The sequence below is a fragment of the Fukomys damarensis genome, unplaced genomic scaffold (genome assembly GCF_012274545.1).
Source record: "Fukomys damarensis isolate Sample0158 unplaced genomic scaffold, DMR_v1.0_HiC HiC_scaffold_13, whole genome shotgun sequence".
Taxonomy (NCBI): domain Eukaryota; kingdom Metazoa; phylum Chordata; class Mammalia; order Rodentia; family Bathyergidae; genus Fukomys; species Fukomys damarensis.
The window spans coordinates 22,973,547-22,989,681 of NW_022900925.1; the positions used below are offsets into that span (position 1 = coordinate 22,973,547).

General features: G+C 44.7%; 1 protein-coding gene across 1 annotated transcript; it reads right to left on the bottom strand.

Annotated features, from left to right (window-relative positions):
* Positions 1 to 1,074: 1,074 nt before the first annotated feature.
* Heatr9 (HEAT repeat containing 9) lies at positions 1,075 to 13,324 on the bottom strand. Its single transcript, XM_019207139.2, is given in 17 exon segments — positions 1,075 to 1,425; positions 1,625 to 1,711; positions 2,219 to 2,270; positions 2,673 to 2,746; positions 3,768 to 3,887; positions 3,986 to 4,078; positions 4,457 to 4,639; positions 8,400 to 8,530; positions 8,896 to 8,913; positions 8,916 to 8,952; positions 9,574 to 9,630; positions 9,822 to 9,878; positions 10,076 to 10,196; positions 10,454 to 10,635; positions 11,928 to 11,977; positions 12,977 to 13,084; positions 13,249 to 13,324. Coding segments are annotated over 17 exon segments (1,764 nt in total). The 5' UTR covers positions 13,292 to 13,324.
* Positions 13,325 to 16,135: the final 2,811 nt, after the last annotated feature.

Genomic DNA, 16,135 nt, shown 5'->3' on the forward strand with positions numbered 1-16,135 from the left:
TTATAGGTAGTGAAACACTTACCAGAGAAGTTTTAACTTGCCAAAGTCAAAGATCAGATAAGTGATAAACACTAGGATTAGCTAGTCTGACTTCAAAGTCTGGGTTTGGTCATGTGTCTCCCCTTCTCTTCCCCAACAGTTACTGAGGATACTGGGGCCTTGTGCATGCTAGGCAGGTGCTTTACCAATGAACTACACCCACACCCCTTAATTTGTATTTTGAGACAGTTCTCACCTAAAATGCCTAGGTTGGACTGGAACTTGAGGCTCTTCTGACTTGTCCTCCCTAGAGGCTGAGCTTATGGGCACATGGTGCTACTCCTAGCTGGTTAACTCTCGCCCTGCAAGTTTCATCTGAGGCATCCTTCTCCTCCAGGGCTTTTCTTGATCGGGAGGGTTATAGCTTGTTGGGATTGGGGTTGTCAGTCCTGTTAGTGAAGGGAAACTGAAATGTCACTTTGCATTGTATATCGGATCTCTTAAAGGGAATGACCCTGAGGTAGGTAGAGTAGAGCAGGCACCGAGGTAGCAGATACAGTAGAAAAGTTATTTGCCTCTGCTCGCAGCTAAATTATCTCCTGATGACCATAGAGAGGTGGATAGGGGTGTGTATGTGTGTGTGTGTGTGTGTGTGTGTGTGTGTGTGTGTGTGTGTGTGTGTGTGTGCGGGTGTCAAGTTAATAAGAAATGGTCCAGCAACCAAGCTTCCCAACATTTCCCCCCTTTTTTCCTGTCAGCAGCTGCTTCTAGACAGGATCATCTGCTTAGTTTTTTCATCAAATTCTGGGCTCAGACAAGGACTTGATTTAGGGAGATAGGCTGACCTTCCAGGGAAGCTTTGGCTCTCTTTTCCTTCTTTCCTCTGATGCAAGGACATGTGACTATGTGAAAAGAACACCCATCCAGGAGCCAGGAGACCTGGGTTCTGGTGTACCTTCTCAGGAAGAGTAGTAGTGACTCAGAGAGAGGTTGTAGGTATTGTGACACTCATTTATTCATGAAAGGTACGTGTGGATTATTTCCTCAGTACCATGAGAACTACCCTCAGGAGGAAAGCAGGCCCAAAGAGCTGACCTATTTATAGATTTCAGCAAGGGCCCAGAGCTGTTGCCTGATCTTTGGCTGCCAGGGCCCTGTGGTCTTTGGCTTTTGTTTTTGTGGTTTAGAGAGATGGGATGGGAAGTCAGGAAACTTTTTCTTTTCATCTACCTTGGTGCAGGCCTTTGTAACAAACAGAGGGTTCAACTTAGTGAGTTGAAAGTCTTGGATATTTAACTCTTCTATGTTCTCAGGGTCCTTCTGGAACCGTGTAGGCTCTGTCTTCATTTTGGTTTTAGGTGCTTCATAGACAAAGAAAACTTTGTTCTTTAGCTTCTTTTGGATCCAGGGATGAGTTGAGGCCCAAATGATTAATGTTTCTTGTAGCTGCGTTGAAACAAAGGTCCTGGGGCTTTTTCACTTTGGGATTAAACTGGGAGGGATAGGGGCACCCAAGGGAAGGAAAGCAGGTCAAGGGACACTGTCTGAGGACTTCAATTTCCCTTCTGACAGGAACACATGGCGATAGGAAGGAGAGATTGGAAGGAGGGACAGAGAAGAGGAATAAAGGGCAGGAGGGCCTTACACTTTTCTTCACAGCCTGGTTCTCCTCTGCATCTAGCATGTCCAGGAGCAGATGGAATACTTGTGGGCTCCGGATCCCCAGGACACCCTGGCGGAGGTAGAGTGACCTGCCTAAGTAGCCAGCCCCAGGAAGATGCCCCATCCTTTTCCCCATTCTGATCTCTTTGGAAGACCTTGTGGCCTAGAGGAGGAGGAGTTTCCCAGCTGAGATACTTTTTCCTTGCCAGTTGAGGCCACTACATGGATTTCAGTTCCTATTTATCCAAAAGAGTCAAGACAATTTCTGCATTAATAATACCTTCACATCCATCTCCTGAAGTTTTACCTCACCCATCCCCAAGCAGGAACAGGTTACCCTGAACTTTTTTTTTTTTCCCCTTTTTACCGGGATTGAACTGGGGCCCTTGCACTTGGAAGGCAGGCGGTGAAATCACTGAGCTAAATCTCTGGCATCCTGAACGCTTGATAGAGCTAGAATTCTGAAATGAACCTACCCCAACTTTTCAACCCTTTCCTCCCTCTGTGACTTCATTTAATTATTCCCCCTGCCATCAAAATATCAGGAATTGAGTCAGAGAAGCACAGTCTGCCTTACCAAAGAGACAGTTGCTTGCTGTCGAGCAGTGGCATCTGGGTTCATTAATTGCCTGCAGAGAGAGTAAAAGTGTGTTGTCCAGTTAAGCAGGGAAGGATGCTTTTCAGTCCTACAGTGAGTTGGGCCTAATGCTGATACGAATGTTAACTTTCATTTCCCTGTCTTTCTCAGGTAAGGAAAGGGAATGGGAGGGAAAAAATAGGTACTGTACTTTGCCACAAAGCACTAAATGATCAGGACTCATCTGTCCAGAGCTTTACCTTTGAAAAGTTCCTTTCAGGTTATATTAATTTGACTTTTATAGCAACCCTGAATAATGTGATTAACTCTCTTTATCAGATGAACAAAAACCCAGGGGTCAAAGAGCAACTGCTCCAGCAGCAAGGTTCTCACCCAACTCTTCTGCTCCCTTCCCCGGCCTAGGATTTGGCAGCTCCTAGCCCAGTCCACTTACGCCTCTACCAAGTTCATCATCATTGGCTTCATCTTGAGCTCTTCCACAGTTTCAGCCACAGCTTGCCTCATAGCCTGTAGAGGGAGCAGAGTGGGACAACAGAGAAGAAATGCAGAGGCATCTGAGTACCTCACAAACCTTTATTAAACTCTGAATAGGGTCGCTACTTTGAGGAGCTCATAGTCTGATGGAGGAAACAGACAAATAGGCAATCAGCATGATATAGGGTGCATATAGGAAGATTTTCTGACTCATTCTGGGTAATAAGCTTTCCTTGAGAAAGAAATAATGCCTCAGCTGAAATTTGCAGGGTGAGAGAGTTAAGCAGCGGAAGGGTGTGTGTGTGTGTGTGTGTGTGTGTGTGTGTGTGTGTGTTTAGGAGCAAGTTTTCTGGACAGAGGGGAGAGCATGGACAAAATTGGAGTTAAGAGAAAGTGTGAGGAGGATAAGAAGCCAAAAATAGGGAGATTCTTAGCAGCACTCTGAATAATTAACATTGAGATAGCAGGTGCAAATCAGGACTTGGTCATTGTAAGCATAGCTGGTGTACAGCTCTGAGGGGCAGTGGTGCAGGTGAAGCTAGAACTAGGCAGGGCTTAAGTTGCCAGGCAAACTAAGCAATCCTGAGGACACTGTGAGCCACTGAAGTTTTTTTCGAAGATGAGAATCTGATTTACATTTTAGAAAAATGTCTATAGAAGTGTATGGTTCTGTAGCAAGCTATAGTAAAGATAAAAATAAGCATGGAGGAAGGCCAGGTTGAGTCTGATTGGCAATTTGGGAAAGCTTATAGCAGATGTCATTTGGGCAGGTCTTGAAGGAGAAAAATAGCATTTTAATAGGAGAGGGGGTGAATCCTTTGAGTCAGTTTTTATCCTACAGAAGAATGAGGAGTATAAATAACTTGAAGTATTTTAAATAGAAGGGCGTGAGTGAAGGCAAGGTGGCTTAAAGACATGGGCTACACTGGGGGAACAGGGAGTAGGTTAAGGTGAGTGTGATACTGTGGGGTGCTATGGTAGGAGTCAGGGTCTCCAGAGAAGGGAGAGGACAAGGACAGCTTGGGCTTCCTGAGCTTGGGAGCTATGGTCTCACAAAGAAAGGTTCATAGTGTGTCTTCCACTTGAGCAGGTCAAATGTGAGTTTCTCTAGCCCCTGTGCCTTGATCTGTTCCAGCCCAATGGTCCTGAGCATCTGAGTGGCTTCAAAGCGGTCCTGGTTGGGAGGAAATGTGAAAAATAGGTCCCCTTTCTCATGCTCCAACTGTGTCCTAGTATCGAGGAAGGAAGAATACTAGGCAGTCCAGAGCTTACCTCAATGACACTAGAAGAACATAGCTGGGCCAGAATGGCCCTGGTGACTACAGCAGAGTGCACATGCATGATCTTGACCAACATCCTAAGTGCCTGTGAGGGGTGAGGTGGGGCAGGGTGTACAGGTGTATACTTAGAGGCATCCGGAGGCCAGGTGGACTTGGGAGCTGGACATAGACCTGTGGGGAATGGGTGAGGTCCTTTTTCTGCCTCGTGGCCTTAAATGAAAACAAGTTTGTGTGTGCACACGTACATAAATTAACCTTTACACATATGAAGTGTACACAGACACATGCTCACCCACTTGTCCATATAACCTCATACTCATGCATATTCTAAGCTCGCAGAGGACCCTGCTCCGCTCCCAGCCAAGGCTTATTTTCTTTGGGACAAGGATGCCAGTATCCAAATCCCATGTAAATCAGCACTGGCCTTTGTGCCCTAGGGAGCCCAGCCTCCTGCCCCTCACACCTTCATCTGCTGGGTCTTGGTCCCTTGGCACAGGCACTGCAGTAAGAACTCTTGGGCCATGTTGCTACAAGGCCTCAGGAAACCCAAGCACAGGGCTGCTTCGAGGGCTGCTTCACCTGAGGACGACTTCATCAGTGTCTGCAGCACAAGGACCAGCTCTTCTTCATTCCTGACTTGAGTCCTCTGAGGGAGACAGTGGGTCCAACGGGCTGTGTTTTCAGCCAGGCTTCATGCTTTATTAGAACGCATTTCATCACCGCTTCAGACCATTCTCCTTGCTAAATCTCATGCCATCCCGTTATTATTTCACCCATGTCCCCTTGTTTGAGCTGTCACCTACTTGCTCTGAGATCATTTCTCATTTCTGTGTGACTGTATCTTATGGACGGATCACTGTTACTTCTTTTAACATTTCTGCTATCTTAATTCTAGTGTTTTAAAAAATATACACATAATTGATCTAACACTTCACTTTTAAAAACTTTATCCTCCACTCTACCTCAGCCACTAATCCAATGGATGACCTCATCATTACAACTACAACGTCTCCATAATCTCCATTTCATGGGTCCCACTCTGAATCTTACCTCCTGTTTCTCCAGCTCATCTCTTAGTGCCAGTTGTTCAGTTCCGTAAAGGACTAGCAATTCATGGAAACTGCCACCTCGTCGTCGCTGATCCCTGCCTTCCCTCTACTCAGCTTAAATTCCATGGTCCTATTATAATCATTCCCCTGCTTCACCCTCCTTTACCTCTCTTACTTCATTGTACTCCCTTGGCCAAACCACAGGCCTGGTTAAGTAGAACTCTCCATTTACTCTGTGCTTGCACCTCATGGAGAAAAATCACATAGTCACAATGACTAACCTTGCTTTAAATTTGTGTACACAAACCTTAGGGAGATCCTTGGTACTTCTTGCTAATCGTACTGTTTTTCCCGTCTCTTCTCTTCTCTTGATTTATACCCATTCCCTCCAGAGCCTCTTAACAACTTCTTTATTTGTTTACTCTCAGGTGGTAACTTTGCTTTCTTTCACCAAAAAAAACCAAGCAACTAGAAAATAAGTTACTTAGATACCTCCTATTACTTCTGACTTCTTCTTTTTCACTTGTTATGAATTATATACCCATCTATCTAAAGCCAGTCTCTCCACTTGTAGAGATCTCATCCCCTCTCATCTACTCAAGGACGTTTTTGTAGCAGCTCTTCTCATTCTCATCAAAATCATTTTTCTAATTATTGGATCATTATCTCTTAGCACAGAAACATGATTATTTTTCTTTGTTTCTACACTCCACTTCCAGTGGCAACTGTTGCCCTTTTCTGTAAGACTCAGTTGTCCATTTTTGCTATCTCTACTTTTTTTCTGCCCAGTCTCTTACACCCATTTTGATCAGGTCTAAAGCCCCGTCACCCCGCTAAAATGGCTCTGTTAAGATAATCAGTGATTTCCATATTGTTAAAGCCACGTGTCAATTTTCATTTCTTATACTCCTTGATATGGTATTTTATTGACATATGTTCTTTGATTTTCCGAACAACACACTTGGGATTGTCTTCCAGTCTTATTGGCTACTTCTCACATGTTACCAGTTCCTCCTTTTCTCCCTGACCTCTTAACACTGGAATGTCTCTCAACAGTAGATTCTTGGTCTTTCCTTGGTGATCTTATCTAGTTTAGTGTCACTCTTAGCTATATGCTAGCAACTCCCAAATTTCTCCGTCAAGTTCAGGCTTCTCTTGCAAACTCCAAATTGTTACTTTGTCTCTCCCTTGGAATTCCAAAAGACATGTCAAACATAACTTGTGCAAAACTGAACTTAGGCTGTTACCTCCAAACTTGGTTCCCTGCAGTTTTCTCAACCATGATGACAATTATGTCCTCTCAGTTGCTAGGCCAGAAACCTTGGCTTCGGCCTAAGTTGGATCACATTACTGCTTGCTCAAAGACTTCTAAAGGCTCCCTATTCCACTCAGAATAAAAGCCCAAAGCCACATCTGTGTTCTAGTCTATTGTTAAATTCTTTGACCTGGCCTTCACTTCTATTGCTTTCTCTTCCTGCCTCACTTGCCACGCTTGCTTGCTTGGCCTGCTTGCTGTTCCCTGACTATGCCAAGCATGCTCTTGTCTTTGTATTGACTGGTCCTTCGGCTCAGAATACCTTTCTCTCAAAAACCTGTAAAGCTAACTCTCTCACCTTCATGGATTTTGTTATGGCTTGTATCTGTATGTCCCCTCAAAGCCTCATATGCTCATAGGTAGGGCTGTTTGGACTGGATGGATGGATCTAGGGGGTGTTATACTGGTCCACTGATTGGAGTGAGTATAGTTCTGGGTGTGGATGAATGGATTTACTGAAAACAGAAGCATACCCTGGGTGTGGGTGGGTGTATCCTGGATGGAATAAAACGGAAAGTCAGGCTTGTTGCTTGTTGCTTTGCTGCCTTCTGCCTACACCATGAACGGTTTCTCTTGTGTGAAGCCCCTCTCCATGCTACCTTGCCTTGGAGCCAGCTGACTAAGGACTAGAAACCTATACAAACTGAACTGAACTGTATTTTGTCCCAGAAATGAGAAAAGTAATGAAGACAGCTTTGTTCAAGTGCACCATTTTCCCCCCTGATACTGGGGATCAAACTCAGTCAGGTCCTTAGGCTTTCGAGGCAGGCATGGTGTCACTGAGCTAAAACTCTAGCCCACAAGTGCACTTTTAAAATGAGATCTCTGTAAAGGTGTAGGGGAAGTGGGAAGGGTAGGGGAAAAGAAAAAATAGGAGAAAAGGAAAAAATGTAAACAAAGTCTTTGTAAATAGGGGAGGTGGAGGGGGTGAAGGGAGGGCAGGGATATGGGTAAAAAATGAGAACCAAGATCTGTCATGTAAAGGTACAAGGTCCCAATGATGAATGTAACTGTACTGTATACTTTAAAAGTATCAATAAACTCAATAAAAAAAAGTAAAATGAGATCTCTGTCTACCATACTTATGTTGCAAACCATCCCTTCTTGTCACTTTCCCACTGTTACCTAATTTTCCCCATTGCACCCCTGACACATGGTACAATTTTCTAGTTAATTTATTGGTTATTGTGTGTTTGCCACCATAGAATGCATGCTTTACAAAGGCAGGGGTGTTTGCCTGATCATGTAAAGACAAGGTCCCAATGATGAATGTAACTGTACTGTATACTTTAAAAGTATCAATAAACTCAATAAAAAAAAGTAAAATGAGATCTCTGTCTACCATACTTATGTTGCAAACCATCCCTTCTTGTCACTTTCCCACTGTTACCTAATTTTCCCCATTGCACCCCTGACACATGGTACAATTTTCTAGTTAATTTATTGGTTATTGTGTGTTTGCCACCATAGAATGCATGCTTTACAAAGGCAGGGGTGTTTGCCTGTTTGGTTCTCTGATGTGTGACAGTACCTGGCATATGTTAGCTGATTAGTATGTATTTGCTGAATAAATGGATGTATGATGGGTTCTCGTTCAGATGGAGCAGGGATAGAATCAGAGGAGTAACTTAAAGGAGGAAAACAGTGTCAGAACTCTCTTGGTCCCTGTTACTTCTTGACAAATGTTGCTTCAACAGGTTATTTTAGAGATTATAACGATGACCACCATGTAAAAAAACAGACATTATTCTAGATATGTTATCTCATCTGATAACATCTCATTTAATCTTTTGCAAAACATTTACCGCCTCCATTATAAAGATGAAAAAACCTGGCTCTGCTTCTGGGTTTTCAGAGGTTATCTGATTAGTCTGTGCAGCACAAGCGATGTGCATCTTTTCAATTCTAGAGAGAACTCGGACAAAGATAGTGTCTCCTGTTAAAGCTGAGAGCTAGGTTATCTTATTTCTGACCAAGACTGCAACCAAACCTGTCAGTTACATTGAGCTGCCTTGCCGCAGTTATAGACTCCTTGCACTCACCTTGTCTTCAGGGTCAGAAGCCCAGGAGTTCAGAGCCATTCGCAGCCTTGTCAGAGTTTCCATCCCTTGAACCTTACTTTCCTCCTTCAGTTGTTGGATGAGAGCATGGACCACACGCTTATTCATGCAGCCTGGATAGAGCAGGGTCATCAGGTGACACACAGCCACAAAAATCCATTGAACTCCACTGTACTCTAAGACGTTCCAAGCACTACATTCTGGGCTGTTGCCTGTTCTCTCAGGACACCAGAGCAGCTGGTTGAACATGAACAGTTTCTGGAGTTTCTCTCTCTCTCTCTGGCCTTTTCTGTCTCTGTCTGTCTGTATCTCTGTCTCCCTTTTTGCCCCATCTTCCTCTACCCCGCAGTACCTGCGATAATTCTTAGGCTCTGCCAAATGCTAGGTTGGAGTGGGCACTCCTTGCATTTCCTCCTGCCCTTTCACAAAGGTGGCTGCACCACCCTCAGCTGCCCACCCAGAGAGGCAGCATACTCACCCAGCACAGCCAGGGTTCATAGGCCTCATTCTTCACTTTCTTTGGGCCAGTTTGGGCCTGATTTAGAAAGTAAGGGGTTTAACATAACAAAGTGACAGAATGTCAGAGTTGTAGGGCCTTTCTCAGCTTTGCATTTTGTGAAAGAGAAGACTACATCTAGAAAGTGACCTGTCTGTACTCAAATGCATGACAGACAGGTTAGTGCAGTGGAAGGAACACTGAACCCGGCAGTTAGACTTCTGTTTGAATCTCTCTCTGGCATTTAATAGCCACTTAGGCTTGGATTCTCAGAGCTTTTATTTTCTTAGAAAAATACTGGCACTACTAACTTCCCAGTGTTGTAAGATTTAAGTGAGATTCTCAATAAGAATATATGCTCCCAATTGTAAATTGACCTATAAGCCTGGAGTGTTGTTTCAGTTGAAGATAATTAACTCAGGCTCAGTTCTTTCCTGGCTTTTCAGCCCAGAGTGTTTTGTTAGACCAAGGGGATCTTCCAGCTGCTCTTTGGCCAAAGGCATGGGGTGGGGATGTGTCACGCGCTGGTGGCTCTTTCCTCATTGGATCTGACCTGTCAGTCCTGTACCCTGGAGAGTCTTCTCTTGGGCCTACGTGCCCACCCTCTACACACCTCAGACTCTGCACCTTTCCTAAACTCCATGCAGCCCCTAGACTCACCACCTGCCATAGTGCCTTCATAATAAACTTGTCATTGATGCCATGGTACCCCAGAGCCTGCAGAAAGAGGGGTAAAGGAAAGGGGAGAGACTGTGGCCATGACCCCCAGGAGTTACCATCTTGACACGGCTGGAGTTTATATTTAGAACACGGCCCCTGTTCCCACCATCCGCTCTAGCTTCTAGGTTCTTTTCGCCTGAGCTAACTCCTAGCTGTAACCACCCCTCTCTGCCTTTGCTGGTTCTCACCTGTGTTGCATAGAACTGATCATCTTCTCTAGGAGATTTCAAGGCTTTTGTGAGCTCCTACCCATCCAAGGCAGCCAGGAAGGAAAAAAGGAAAAATAAACTTCAAACTGAAAGGAACTCAGCTGATCTGATCCCCAACCCCCTGGCCCAGGCTTTGCAGGGGGGGACTAAAGCTGAAGGGTGGTGTGAAGTTAACGGTAAAGGCACCCATAGGCAGGGAGTCTCCTCTTTCCCCTTCCCACCATGGTCCTCACCTTTAGTCTTTGCCACTTCAGAGGATCCCTGTCAGGCTCTATGGGCCCAGATCCTACCTGAGATTTTATAGTCAACTTGCTCATGGGGAGGTGGAATTTTTGGGCACTGTCTTTGAGGTTCCTGTGTGAGAAATTGCAGGAGAAGCCTCTGTCCCCTTTTTGCTTCCCTCAGTCACTGCTCCACCTTTGCCACAGGGCCTCAGCCCCAGAGAGAGACATGAGGGCTCAGGGGTATCTACCCCCAGCCAAGCTGCCCTTCTACCCCGGGGTCCTCCTTTGGACCTGTGGACTGATACATTGCTCGCCCTGGCCCACCCCTCCTAGATCTTCCTCTTTTCCTAGAAGTTGTGGAGAATAATGGAGGTGGATAGAGCATACTTAGGATGGCCTCTCCTTTTCAGTGAGGTTTTCTGGGCCTCCCTTTCTTTTCGCTGGTCATACAGGGTGTGCCAGTGTGTGTAGACCTCGGGTTTCTTGGAGTAGCAGTAAGGGACTGCGTTGGGCTTGCTCGGGTGCTGCCTCCAGCGCTCTGGACTTGGAGGAAGCTCTTCCTTTGGTTTCTGGGGGTACAAATGGCAGAGGTGAGTGTTGGGAGTCAGGCGAAGGGGAGTGGAGGATTGAGCGGGCAGGGTGAGACCACCTTAAGCCTTTATTCTGGCGAACTCGCAGATACCGTGTAACCTGTACTGTAACTTGGGCAAGAAGTTACTTCACTCTACTAGTCTTCTTATCTGTTAAACGGAGCTAATAATCCTTGTTCTGTTCCTCTCCCAAGTTTGGATATGAAGAGAGAAAGATTTTGAAGTGATCTATACATTGATCTGAGTCACAGTGTGGCCCATTGAGGGTCGTGGTGCACTTTCAAAAGGACATTTGAGCAGGGAAATGAATGGGAAGGCTGGGGTAGTTATAGATTAAAGGCGGGGAAGAGACAGGCTATTGCTCATTCAGATATTTATTGATTACCTACCATATGCTAAGCTCTATGTACTAGGAATGTAATTGTCTCCCTTGTCTTTGTGAACTTAGCAAGTTAGTTGGAAAAACATACTTTCTCCAAATCTATCTCTTAACTATAACTTTTTTGTGTGTGGTTGCTGGGGATCTAACCCAGTGCCTTATGCAGGCAGGCAAAGCATGTTTTTTACCTCTAAACTACATCCCCAGCTTTTAGCTGTGTTCTACAACTCTGACATAGTGGATGGTTTTGGATGTGTCAGGAGCCTTTTCTGAAGATTTGGCTGAGAACCATCCCTTTCTCTTTTCAAGCCTTCCTGTCTTTATAACTGATCTGTCTGGGGAATAGGGGACGGGGTTTCAGCCAGTGGTTCCCAGCTTAGTGACTGAAAAAAATCATATTGAGAGTTTTCAAGTGACTTCCATGACTTCAGAAAGTGAAGCATTGACTCATGGTAAAGTAGGGTTTCCAAATACGGCAAAAAACAAGCAAAAGAATGGAATGGGATATTGAGTTAAATTTGGATCTTAGGTAACAAGTGAAATATTTGGGACATGTTTATACTATATAATTCCACTCATTGTTTATCTGAAATTTAAAATTTATCGAATACTGTATTTTATCTGGCAAGCCTGAGGATCTACATGTTAACTAATAAATCTGAACCCTGTTAGTAAGCACTCCCTGCCTAGGCCTGGCTTTGCAGACTTTCTCATACAAGGTGGGTAGGCAGGGGCTGGCCTGTGACAGAGGCAGCTCCCGAGGCTTAGAGAGAGTGACTTCTCCAAGCTCACACAATGTTAATGGCACCTCTGGGGGTGAAAGTCAGGATGCTGTGAGTTGGCCCTCCTGTTTTGACATAGTTCTCAGGGTAGCAAAAATTAGAGGTCTTACCTTATAGCAGGACAAAGGCAGGTGAATAGGAGCCATGGCTTTTCTGAATTCTGGCAAGAAGGGTAAGAGTATGTATGTGATACAACTAAGATGGCAGATACAAAGGTCAGTTAAAGAATCATTCATTGAGGTATTCATCTACTCAACATTGAGTACTAACCTTGGGTATTTTACCAAGTACCAGGGAGGTAAGTTAAGGTCCTTAAGTTGAATCTCATAGTCTTCTAGTGCCTCGCTGCTGTGGTCTGTAGAACCACAGGGAGTATCTCAGAAAGGCTGAGTCTCAGGCTCCACCTCAGACCTACTGAGCCAGGATCTTCACTGGAACAAGATCCCCAGGTCATTCTATGTAATTGAAGTTTAAGCAACTCAGGCCTAGCAGGGTATTCTCAATCTTGCCTGCGTATCAGAGTCATTTGGGGGCACTTTGTTTATAAAGACCTGCATCAGATTAATTGAATCAGATTCTGTGGGGATGGGGCCTAGACATGCTAAAAAGATCCCCAGAGGTTTCACATATTCAGCTAAGGGTAAAAACCATTAGTCTTGTTCAGTTTCTCAAACTTGAATGTGCAGTGGCATCACCTGGAGAGCTTGTTAAAGCACAGATTTCTGGGACTCATTCCCCTTAGTATCTAATTCACTACCTTTGGAGTAGGCTCTGATAATTTGCATTTCTAACAAAGATGGTGCTGCTGCTTCTGGGACCCCATTTTGAGAACCAGTGGTCTAGCTGATGAGACAGGAATGTTTCTTAGTGACCAACAGAGGGAAACATGGAGGGAGGTAGAGATGGCATTCCAGAGAGGCACCTAATCTGGCTGGGAGGACGGGGGAAGTTTTCTCAGAAAGAGAGTATGCAAGTCAAATCTCATTACAAGCATGAGTTAGCCATACAGATAAGGGGAAAAAGCATTAGGCATGGGAACATCCTATACAAAGACTTGGAGGTATGAGAGTTGGGGTGCAGGTCAGGGTACAGATGTGGGAGATAGATGTCCTAACTTTCAGAGGACCTTGTAAGCCCTACTGAGGAGCTAGACACTTACCTTGAAGGCTGTGGGATACCATCAATGTGTCCAAGACTTGTCCTATGGATTTGCTGTACTCAGCCCGTTGCCCGGGATTGGGAGCAACGTAGCCTTGCTTGTTGTCGTCTTTGGCGGGGGTGGAGGGCAAGAGTTGGTACCAGGGATCGAATTCAGGACCTTGTCACTTTCGAGGCAGGTGGTAGCGCCTCTGTGCTAAATACCTGGCCTTGGGTAGCCTTGCTTTTACAGACCCCTGCACCTGGCTCTGTTCCTGCCCATTCCATCCTCACCTTTGGTCCTGTCTGGATATTCCAGCCATGGATACATGAACATTGACCTGGAGATTTCAAAGATGTCAACTAATTTTTCATCGACCATCTTCTTCTTGTGGTGGAGCCAGAGGGAACCTGGGAAATGGGTAGTTTAGGGCTGTGGGGGAAAGAGCACACAACTGTAGAAGACCCGTTCTCTGGTGCAAGAGGGACCAGTAAGGTGAACAGACTTCCGAAGGCAGAAGCTTCCAAGTGCTGAACAACCAGATCGCCTTGGTAAATAGAACCCCCTAGTTCCATTCTTGAGCCCCACCCCTGGCCGCTACTGGCCTGTGGACTGAACTGGTCACTTTACATCTCTGAGCTTCACTTTCTTCATCTGAAAAACCAGGAGAGTCATGCCTGCTTGGCTAACTACAGGGTTGTGGTGAGACATTAATAAAGAAGTCAGAGCATTTAGGGTTTTTCTTAGAATTAGTCAAATCAAGAAAATGGCAGGGGGCTGGGGATTTAGCTCAGTGGTTCCATCGCCTGCTTCTCAAGTGCAAGGTCCCGAGTTTGATTCCAGTACCAAAAAACAAAACAAACAAAAACACAAAGAAAATGGCAGGGAATAGGAAAGCCTTTTTTATATACTCACCGCCTCTGGCAGCAAGAGACTGTATGTATGGCAAGGAGCTGATTTTTACACCTCCTACTTTTGTATATGCTGTTCCCTCTGCCTACCAGAGCTTTTCTTCCTTTTCTACCTGTTAAACTGTTAACTAAAATCTTTCAAACTCCATATAAATTAATTTCACCTCTGAAGTTTTGTTTTTTCCCCATGTTCCCTGCCCCACCTGCTCAGTGATGTAACCCTATTGTGGCTTGTGTCTGCATTGGTAAAGAAATGCTATACAGTAAGACAGGCCCTTGCCTCGCCTTTATGTTGTTTTTCTTCCACAGAATGTTTTGTTTTGGAAATGTGCAAGTTTGTGCTGCTGGGCTCCTGCCCAGTGTTTCAAAATGGTTTGTGACTGTTTGAATTGTGTGACCTTTCAGGAATGTTCTGTTACGCTCTGCCCCTTTACAAGAAGGTTCTGTAATTCCAGTCTCCTGCTTCAGTGAGACATCCTCACACTGAATGTATTTCAGGAATGTTCTGTAACTACACCCCTTTGCTTCAGTGAGCATGCTCGCCTACCCTGTAGCTCCCTCTATAAGGAGGCTCTCTTTTGTGGTAAAGCACTCAGAGGAGTCTGAGCCTGCTGTGGCTCACTGGTGTAATACAGTTTCTTTCTCCACCTCTTCAACTAACCATCAGATACTCTAGTCTTCAAATTATGAGAGCTGTGTTCCAGAGCTGCCACACTGATACGTAAAGCTCAGCTATGCCTCTGAGCTGTGGCATTTGGCTGCAACACAAGAGTTGTGACTCTCAGCATGCCTCTGAGCTAGCTGTGACACTGAGCTGTAACACTTGGCTACAGCACAGAGTGGCTCTACTCTGCCACAATGAGATGTCCCCCCAAAGCCTCATGCAGTCTTACGGTGAGGCTGAATCTAGAGTGTGTGATGGTGGGCTTAAGGGCATGTAATTACCAAGCCACACGAGTGATTGGTTTTGCACTGCTCTGATCCTGGTAGTCTGGAAGGGGTAAAAGTGTCAGAAAGTCATTGTTAAGTTCTCTTGTTGCCTTTTCTGCTTTCACCACCATGAACTGTTCCCCCTTTGCCACTCTGCCTTGGAGCCAGCCCATTATGAATTGAAACCTCTACAAACTGTAAGCCAAATAAACCTTTTCCCTTTCAACTTTGAGTGTCAAATATTTTGTCTCAGCAATGAGAGAACATAACTAACACACCCCCTTGCACACAATGTGGCCATATCCTTTGGTACAGTTGGTTCCCTTTAAGTGCTTGTCCTATGTTTTATATGTCCATGGGGCCATCATCCTCACCGGACTGAGTTTCCTAAAGGTGAAGACTGTGACGTGTGGTTGTTCACCTCTCAGTTGTGGTCTCCCCACTCCTGCTCCCCGCTCAGTGCCTAGCTCAGTGCCTGGCAGGTAGCTTACTGTGACAAGAACACACGGGCTACTAAATCAGCACCCTTCACATTCCCAGTGAGCTGACATGATATACTTTGCTGGATGTATTGAGAAAGACAAAACCACCCAAATGGTTTCCCACCAAAGTGTTTGACCTGCATATGATTATGTGGAAGTAATTAGGCAAATCCAAATTAAGAAGCATTTGACAAAAATCTGATTTGAACTCCTAAAAATGTCGACACATTTACAGACAAAAAGTATGTTAAAGGACACTAAGAAGGCCCAATAGCTAAATTCAATGTGTATACTTAATTGAATCCTGAATTAAAAAAAAAAAAACTGCTATAAAGGACTTTGTTGGGGCAACTGGGGGAATTTGATGATGGGTTGTGTATTAGTAATATTGTGTCTTTTTGCTAAGTTTTCTGAGTGTGTTACCCATTTTCTAGTCATGTAGCATGTTATTAGGAGATACATACTGAAATTTTTAGAGTTGAAAGGAAATCTCAACTGCAGCTTCCAAAAATTCAGAAAAAAATCAGAAAATGTATATATCACTCCCCACCACCTCATGAACAGTGGGAAAATGTTAATATTTGAACCTGGATGAAGATTATATAGGTATATTCTTGTAAATATATGTAAGTTTGAAATTTGCAGATTAAACATGGGAAATAAAGTATGGGCTTTGGCATTAAACCTGTTGGCTTTGAATCTTAATTTAAACACTTCTTTCCTGCCCATTTTTGGCTATGAGGTTTTGGGGAAATAATACACCACTTGCCAAGTAAACAGGAAAATAGTGTAAATAGTACCTACCCCATCAGCTTACAAGAATGAGAAAGGAGGATGAATGTAAGAGGCCGTGCCGA